This window comes from Oncorhynchus kisutch, linkage group LG18 (assembly GCF_002021735.2).
Source record: "Oncorhynchus kisutch isolate 150728-3 linkage group LG18, Okis_V2, whole genome shotgun sequence".
Classification (NCBI taxonomy): domain Eukaryota; kingdom Metazoa; phylum Chordata; class Actinopteri; order Salmoniformes; family Salmonidae; genus Oncorhynchus; species Oncorhynchus kisutch.
In genome coordinates this window covers 16,419,922-16,429,263 of record NC_034191.2, presented here as the reverse complement: position 1 = coordinate 16,429,263, position 9,342 = coordinate 16,419,922, and the positions used below count along the sequence as shown (strand labels likewise).

General features: G+C 45.4%; 1 protein-coding gene across 1 annotated transcript in view; it reads right to left on the bottom strand.

Moving 5' to 3' along the window:
- Nucleotides 1-908: 908 nt before the first annotated feature.
- Nucleotides 909-9,342, bottom strand: part of LOC109876058 (von Willebrand factor A domain-containing protein 5A-like) — a 31,762-nt gene continuing 23,328 nt past the window's right edge. Inside the window, exons 11-18 of the mRNA XM_031795463.1 lie at nt 8,696-8,810; nt 8,391-8,549; nt 8,126-8,229; nt 6,347-6,585; nt 5,831-5,983; nt 2,891-3,048; nt 1,751-1,874; nt 909-1,478 (exon numbers count right to left, since the gene is read on the bottom strand). Of these exons, the coding sequence (XP_031651323.1) occupies nt 1,399-1,478; nt 1,751-1,874; nt 2,891-3,048; nt 5,831-5,983; nt 6,347-6,585; nt 8,126-8,229; nt 8,391-8,549; nt 8,696-8,810 (1,132 nt within the window). The 3' untranslated portion in view covers nt 909-1,398. The remainder of the gene's footprint in view (nt 1,479-1,750; nt 1,875-2,890; nt 3,049-5,830; nt 5,984-6,346; nt 6,586-8,125; nt 8,230-8,390; nt 8,550-8,695; nt 8,811-9,342) is intronic.

The following is a 9,342-nucleotide window of genomic DNA, read 5'->3' as shown; positions in this document are numbered from 1 at the left end:
AGTTACATTGACAACATGCCTAAACATTTTGACGACCTTGTTCGTGAACAATGACTCAATGACTTATCATTCTGATGACACTGACATGATCATTGGCATGAATATTTACTTTTGGGAGATGTACTAAGGATTTTTAGTGACTGACTAGCTTTAGAAACATATCTATGTATATTGCAGTTTGTACAAATTGTTCTGAGAAATGCACTTATTATTTTGCACATGTTAGGGATGATGAGAAAAACTGTAACATCGGGGAAGTTTCCCTGCATCTCCAGGGGGGTTCAGGGGCCTAAATAAAACATCCAGAGTGTTATCCTGTGTGTGTGTGTGTTGACAGGGGCTGTTGCCTGGGTGGCAGGTGCAGACTGACTTAACCACTGCAGGAATGACTGTCAGCAGGCTATATTTAGAGTCTACAACACAGAGCCAATTAAAGTCCTGAAGTAGCAGTAAATAAACTACACAAGAAGATGCTGTGTGTGATCAATTAAATATTCTGTGAGTTGGGAATGCAAGCATGACCCAGAAGGACACATAGACGGGTGGTCTGAGGATATCCAGTCTGTCCGCTGGGTAGCCAACATAGTATGTCTCTGTGAATAATTCTGCCTTCAAGTATCATAACACACTGACCTATATTCAACGTGGTCTTCTAGCCTCTCTACTCTTCTTCATCAGGAGTTACTGAACACTACTGGAGAGCTATTGGAGGTGCAGGTTTCTGTTCCAGCCCAGCTAACACCCCTTACTCATTTAATCAAGGTCCTGATGAGAGGATGATGTGTAGGACTTATTAACCTGCACACCCAGTGGCTCTCCAGGAGGGGTGGCCACTCCTGATCTAGGTTCCATGAAGAAGGAACAGAGGTTGGTGTCATTAATAAAATAGATGAAATGACCAATCAACATGTAGAATATCATTGATTTTATCATCTGATTTTAAAGTACAGTGGTAAAATATGAGGAAATGCATGAATATAGACAGTGTTAAATGATCACACAGTAAAGGCACTCGGAAAGGCACTCATCTAGCTTTCCATTTTACCAAGCATTTTGGATAGTGATGACAAGTACAGTTAACACATTGTTTCCAGTAGCCTATTGAATTGATAACCAAAGCAAAGTCTAACAAGTATAGCTGTATATGTAATACATAGATTCATGTTGATATGTTAATAACAACCAATACATTGAGATACATAGGTGCCCCTACATTAAATGACAGTAGGCTAATATAGGTGAGAGGTTGACAATTAGGCTTGTTCAGACTGGGACAGTAGCTAGTTCCACCATGTTGCTTTGAGGGGACCAGGGGCAGGTTGGGTTGTGTGTATATCTGACCCCAGACAGAGTAGCAGGAGCATGGGGGACAGAGAGAGGACAGGCAGTGTGAACCTCTCAGAGCCCCAATGTGTCTTTCTGCACCTGGCAACCCAGAAGGATGTTTCCAGCCTGGACACACTCGGACACACTGGCCGCTGAAACACACATCACCAGGACAGGTATCACTATATTGTGGAATCATGGGGACAAGGGTGGGAAAAATGTATCTTCAAACACTTGTTAGAAGACAAAATACCACCAACATTGTATTGTGAATGATTATACTCAAAATACAAATATTTGTAATTTAAGTAATACAGTGGATCCCAACCAGGAAATTGCTTTCACCGAAACCATTTATTTCCAATCAGGTTAGATGAAGGCCAAAATGTTAGATGCCAGGACTATGAGAGTGAGCTATAGCTACCTTTCTGAGCCTGGATCCATGATACTGCCTTCATGGCCAGAAACTGCCACTCCTCCTGAGCCTCCATCTTGAACCCATAGAGCCATACCAGGGCTAGAACCGTGGCCCACACCTCCTGGTCCACCTGAGAGAGAGAGAGAGAGAGAGAGAGAGAGAGAGAGAGAGAGAGGAGAGAGAGAGAGAGAGGAGAGAGAGGAGAGAGAGAGAAGATAGAGAGAGGAGAGAGAGAGAAGAGAGAGAGTGGAGAGAGAGAGAAGAGAGAGAGAAGAGAGAGAGAGAGGGACAGAAAGACAGACGGGGAGAGCGCAACAGACAGAGAGCGACAGACAGACAGACAGACAGACAGACAGACAGACAGACAGACAGACAGACAGACAGACAGACAGACAGACAGACAGACAGACAGGCAGACAGACAGACAGACAGACAGACAGACAGACAGACAGACAGACAGACAGACAGACAGACAGACAGACAGACAGACAGACAGACAGACAGACAGACAGACAGACAGACAGACAGAGAGAGTGACAGACAGACAGAGAGAGTGACAGACAGAGAGAGCGACAGACAGACAGAGAGAGTGACAGACAGACAGATAGAGAGAGTGACAGACAGACAGACAGACAGAGAGAGTGACAGACAGACAGACAGAGAGAGAGAGAGACAGACAGAGAGAGAGAGTGACAGACAGACAGAGAGAGAGACAGACAGAAAAAGAGAGTAAGGGAAAGAGAGAGATGATGAGAAAGAGAGGAAACAGGCAGAAGACTGAGACATGGGAATCATGATGAGATTTTTTTTTAACCAGGCAAGTCAGTTAAGAACAAATTCTTATTTTCAATGACGGCCTGGGAACAGTGGGTTAACTGCCTGTTCAGGGGCAGAAAGACAGATTTGTACCTTGTCAGCTCGGGGGTTTGAACTCGCAACCTTCCGGTTACTAGTCCAACGCTCTAACCACTAGGCTACCCCCCACTAGGCTACCCTGCCGCCCCCGAGATTCAGTTCAATGGTCATCATGCCGTTGTCCAGAGCTGATGGTCATTCTACAGAATATGTGTGCAGATAGTCTGTGTGAGTGCAGAGTCTTGCAGCACGCTCATATTGCTGAGTCTCAGTTTATTTCTGTGGACCTACCGGTGCAGGCTTTGGCTTGGCCACTTCCTCCTCAGTCTTCCCCAGTACCTCAGCCAACGCTGCCTCCAGGACCCAGGAACCAGAGGCCTTCTGGAGGGAGATCAGCTGGAGGAGAGGGTCCTTCACAGGATTAGAGGCTGTGGCTGGACAGTCTAAGTCTGATGGGACAGGACAACAAATAGTTAGAACGGTTACAACTGACCAAAACGGTTATTACCTAATACCTAAATATTATAGCACCAGTGGCTAACTGGGTCACCCAAACCCAAACCCTAAAAACAGTGGTAAAGTCCTTGTACTGGGCTTGAGTAATACAATCACAATAAATAGATACGCTTTGGGGAGTATCAAACTGTGTTACCTGTTATTCACATGGGAATTGTACTTGAAATGAGGTTAACACAGATATTAACCCTTTGCAAGAGTCTTGGTCACAGTCTAATAATTCAGGTCTCCAAACCAGAAAACTAATGTAAATGGGTAATGTTTGTTTTGTACATTCCCATCCACAAAAAAAGTCTATCAATAGCAGATCACAATTCAATATTACAATTCAATACCCAAAATAATTCTACATTTACAATGTTCTTTCCAACATTTCTGTAAAAGCCATGATGTGAAAAGGAAAAAAATATATAAAATGTGTATTGTCAATTCTGGATATTGTCAAATGTAATTATCATTTGAATTGAACCTGAAATGAATAAAGACATGTAGTTTCATCAAAACATGCAGCCTTTAAACATGAACTGTCACGTTCTGACCTTTATTTCCTTTGTTTTGTATTTATTTAGTATGGTCAGGGCGTGAGTTGGGTGGGCAGTCTATGTTTGATTTTCTATGATTTGGAATTTCTATGTTTCGGCCTAGTATGGTTCTCAATCAGAGGCAGGTGTCATTAGTTGTCTCTGATTGAGAATCATACTTAGGTGGCCTGGGTTGCACTGTTTGTTTGTGGGTGATTGTCTATGTTAGTTGCTTGTGTCAGCACAGTCCTTATGATAGCGTCACGGTCTTTATTTGTTTATTGTTTTTGTATTCAGTGTTCAGTTCTTTCTTTAATTAAACATTCAACATGAACACATACCACGCCACATTTTGGTCCTCTGATCCTTCTCGCCTCTCCTCTTCAGATGAAGAGGAGGAAGATAGTTGCGGTCATAGCTGCGGTCATCCCCCTCTTCAAAGGGGGGGACACTCTTAACCCAAACTGCTACAGACCTATATCTATCCTACCGTGCCTTTCTAAGGTCTTCGAAAGCCAAGTCAACAAACCGATTACCGACCATTTCGAATCTCACCATACCTTCTCTGCTATGCAATCTGGTTTCAGAGCTGGTCATGGGTGCACCTCAGCCACGCTCAAGGTCCTAAACGATATCTTAACCGCCATCGATAAGAAACATTACTGTGCAGCCGTATTCATTGATCTGGCCAAGGCTTTCGACTCTGTCAATCACCACATCCTCATCGGCAGACTCGACAGCCTTGGTTTCTCAAATGATTGCCTCGCCTGGTTCACCAACTACTTCTCTGATAGAGTTCAGTGTGTCAAATCGGAGGGTCTGCTGTCCGGACCTCTGGCAGTCTCTATCGGGGTGCCACAGGGTTCAATTCTTGGACCGACTCTCTTCTCTGTATACATCAATGAGGTCGCTCTTGCTGCTGGTGAGTCTCTGATCCACCTCTACGCAGACGACACCATTCTGTATACTTCTGGCCCTTCTTTGGACACTGTGTTAACAACCCTCCAGGCAAGCTTCAATGCCATACAACTCTCCTTCCGTGGCCTCCAATTGCTCTTAAATACAAGTAAAACTAAATGCATGCTCTTCAACCGATCGCTACCTGCACCTACCCGCCTGTCCAACATCACTACTCTGGACGGCTCTGACTTAGAATACGTGGACAACTACAAATACTTAGGTGTCTGGTTAGACTGTAAAACTCTCCTTCCAGACCCATATCAAACATCTCCAATCCAAAGTTAAATCTAGAATTGGCTTCCTATTTCGCAACAAAGCATCCTTCACTCATGCTGCCAAACATACCCTTGTAAAACTGACCATCCTACCAATCCTCGACTTTGGCGATGTCATTTACAAAATAGCCTCCAATACCCTACTCAACAAATTGGATGCAGTCTATCACAGTGCAATCCGTTTTATCACCAAAGCCCCATATACTACCCACCATTGCGACCTGTACGCTCTCGTTGGCTGGCCCTCGCTTCATACTCGTCGCCAAACCCACTGACTCCATGTCATCTACAAACTTTTTTGTACGAACTACAAAAATCTCTGAAACTAGAAACACTTATCTCCCTCACTAGCTCTAAGCACCAACTGTCAGAGCAGCTCACAGATTACTGCACCTGTACATAGCCCATCTATAATTTAGCCCAAACAACTACCTCTTTCCCAACTGTATTTAATTTGTATTTATTTATTTATTTTGCTTTTGTTTCTACTTTGCACATTCTTCCATTGCAAAACTACCATTCCAGTGTTTTACTTGCTATATTGTATTTACTTTGCCACCATGGCCTTTTTTGCCTTTACCTCCCTTCTCACCTCATTTGCTCACATTGTATATAGACTTGTTTATACTGTATTATTGACTGTATGTTTGTTTTACTCCATGTGTAACTCTGTGTCGTTGTATCTGTCAAAATGCTTTGCTTTATCTTGGCCAGGTCGCAATTGTAAATGAGAACTTGTTCTCAACTTGCCTACCTGGTTAAATAAAGGTAAAATAAAAAATAAAAATAGTGACATGAACCCATCAGATCACAATCTAAATACAAATGAACAGGGATCGTATTAACAGGGTTCAGTCAAAATATTATTAACTCATAATAGTGGTAGGAAGCATATTGAAATAGAGGCATGAGCATGAGTTATGCAATTGGTTTCTTAACCAAATGAACTCAGTGCTTACCTTCACTTTGAAGCTTACTCATTTTGCTCAACTTTGACCTTAATCCTCTGGAACCCATCACAGCTTGGACATCGCAACACATGTTTGTGAGCATAGACCTGTTCATAGCCGCACCACACACCGTCCTCCTGGACAGGGAGGTTTTAAACAATGCTGAGAAAGAAACACACAGGTCACTGGGTTACAAACAAAGGAAAACACACAGAACACATAACTAAACACTGAGGCTTACATGTGCAGAGGGCACCGTTTGTGACACTGCAGCTCGGGTTACCACTTATTTATTTGGGGCAGCAGGAAGCGTAGTGGTTAGAGCGTAAATGAAAGGTTGCTAGATCGAATCCCCAAGCTGACAAGGTAAAAATCTGTCGTTCTGCCGCTGAACAAGGCACTGTTCCTAGGCCTTCATTGTAAATAATCATTTGTTCACTGACTTGCCTATTTAAATAAAAGGTAAACATTTTTATACATATTTTGTGCTGTTTACATAATATCTGCATAAAATCATTTCCTTACACCGACGCCGTTGTTTCACACTTGGCGTGGGGACTTGTCTGCGTAGCATTGGTCCTTGCACAGCCTCTCCATCTACTTTGTGGACAGCAATGAAGGCAGTAAAGACACTGCTCACTCCTGATTGGACGCTGAGCTCTACCACCTTCTCTTGCACTCCCTTCTTCTTCCCACCCCCCTGTCTCTCTTCCATCTCCAGGGAGCGGATCAGGGTTCGAGCCCCCAGCCTGTGGACGGTCAGTCTGGAGAGAAGGGATAGTGGGGAGAGGAGGGATAGAGAGATTAAGATGGGGGAGTGGGGGAGAGGAGGGATAGAGAGATTAAGATGGTGGAGTGGGGGAGAGGAGGGATAGAGAGATTAAGACGGTGGAGTGGGGGAGAGGAGGGATAGAGAGATTAAGACGGTGGAGTGGGGGAGAGGAGGGATAGAGAGATTAAGATGGTGGAGTGGGGGAGAGGAGGGATAGAGAGATTAAGACGGTGGAGTGGGGGAGAGGAGGGATAGAGAGATTAAGATGGTGGAGTCGGGGAGAGGAGGGATAGAGAGATTAAGATGGTGGAGTGGGGAGAGGAGGGATAGAGAGATTAAGATGGGGGAGTGGGGGAGAGGAGGGATAGAGAGATTAAGATGGTGGAGTGGGTGAGAGGAGGGATAGAGAGATTAAGACGGTGGAGTGGGGGAGAGGAGGGATAGAGAGATTAAGACGGTGGAGTGGGGGAGAGGAGGGATAGAGAGATTAAGATGGTGGAGTGGGGGAGAGGAGGGATAGAGAGATTAAGACGGTGGAGTGGGGGAGAGGAGGGATAGAGAGATTAAGATGGTGGAGTGGGGGAGAGGAGGGATAGAGAGATTAAGATGGTGGAGTGGGGGAGAGGAGGGATAGAGAGATTAAGATGGTGGAGTGGGGGAGAGGAGGGATAGAGAGATTAAGATGGTGGAGTGGGGGAGAGGAGGGATAGAGAGATTAAGATGGTGGAGTGGGGGAGAGAAGGGATAGAGAGATTAAGATGGTGGAGTGGGGGAGAGGAGGGATAGAGAGATTAAGATGGTGGAGTGGGGGAGAGGAGGGATAGAGAGATTAAGATGGTGGAGTGGGGAGAGGAGGGATAGAGAGATTAAGATGGGAGTGGGGGAGAGGAGGGATAGAGAGATTAAGATGGTGGAGTGGGGGAGAGGAGGGATAGAGAGATTAAGACGGTGGAGTGGGGGAGAGGAGGGATAGAGAGATTAAGACGGTGGAGTGGGGGAGAGGAGGGATAGAGAGATTAAGACGGTGGAATGGGGGAGAGGAGGGATAGAGAGATTAAGACGGTGGAGTGGGGAGAGGAGGGATAGAGAGATTAAGATGGTGGAGTGGGGGAGAGGAGGGATAGAGAGATTAAGATGGTGGAGTGGGGGAGAGGAGGGATAGAGAGATTAAGATGGTGGAGTGGGGGAGAGAAGGGATAGAGAGATTAAGATGGTGGAGTGGGGGAGAGGAGGGATAGAGAGATTAAGATGGTGGAGTGGGGGAGAGGAGGGATAGAGAGATTAAGATGGTGGAGTGGGGGAGAGGAGGGATAGAGAGATTAAGATGGTGGAGTCGGGGAGAGGAGGGATAGAGAGATTAAGATGGGGGAGAGGAGGGATAGAGAGATTAAGATGGTGGAGTGGGGGAGAGGAGGGATAGAGAGATTAAGACGGTGGAGTAGAGAGATCTTGTCTGTAAGTGGTGGCACATGCCCTTAATGTATCTGACCAAGGCCTGCACACCGTAAACAGTAAAAACAGTGCTGTTTTACCCAGTGTCTTCTGCAGGCTTGAGACTGAAGCTCAGCTGGTTCTCAACAGGCTGCTCAGCCAGGCTGTACTTCACTGTCACTGAGCCCTCTGTGTCCCCTGAGCTCTGAGATAAGGAAAGAGAAAGACAGAGAGACAGAACGATATAGAGAGAAAGCAATGAAATATGGGGTTGAATGAAACAAATAGTTATGACCTTTCCAGTGCTCTTTGAACATTGACATAAACAATATTAACACTCATAACAGGAGAAGGCAGAGCCCTAACCTTCCCAGTGAGCTGGGCATATAGCAGTGCCCTTTGACCCTGGAAGAGCACTCTGATTGGTGGAGACAGAGAGGTGACAGACACCCCCTTTGGGACATTCCACTTGACTGAGATGTTCACCACAGCCGGCTGCAGGGCAAACCGGAGGGACTGCATCACCTGAGGGAGGGAGGGAGGGGTGGAAGGAAGAGGGAGAGAGAAGTAGCAGTAGAGAGAAGAAGGCAGGTGATGAAAACACATTTCTAACCAATACAGCCCTCTTTACATATACACACACACACTTTCCCACCCTCTTACTCTCTTACTTTGGGCTGCATCCTGTCCTGTCCTGTGATAAACTGTGAGTGCCCTCCACCCTGCTTGGCCACCCCAGAGATGAGAGCAGAGCTGGCCCCCTCTCCAATCCCAAAGGAAAAGCACCTGGCAGGGACACACCCAGGGAAACAGTATTATTGTTGTTGTCAAATACCAAAATAAGGCTATCAAACAAATCACTGGTATTTTCTTGTGCTTGTGGGCTGACTGGATTAAAACATAACTGTTCAGTAAGAATCATCAATACAGAAGCTTTTGTTTTCTCACAGGGGTGAAAAACCCCTAACCTATATAATCTCCCAAACTGCTGCCCACAACCAGATTGGATAGGTTTACATTAGATTAAGTTCAACAATGAATCTTTTGAGTCAAAAAGACCAGTGGTTAGAACCTTGTAGACAAAGACAGGTGCAATGGCCTCTGTAACAAACTCTATTGAAACTAGTTCGGTACAGTTCACAATGTTTGAAAATATTTTCGGTATTAATGCAAAAATAATGATTTCCACCACAAATACCAGTAGCGACCCTGTGTTTATAAATGTGGATATCATCTTTACCACTGCAGCATGTTTTGTGGCACAGTGGATGCCACGCAGGGCTACGGGCCAGAAAGGTGAGCTGCGCTCCCTCTCCCT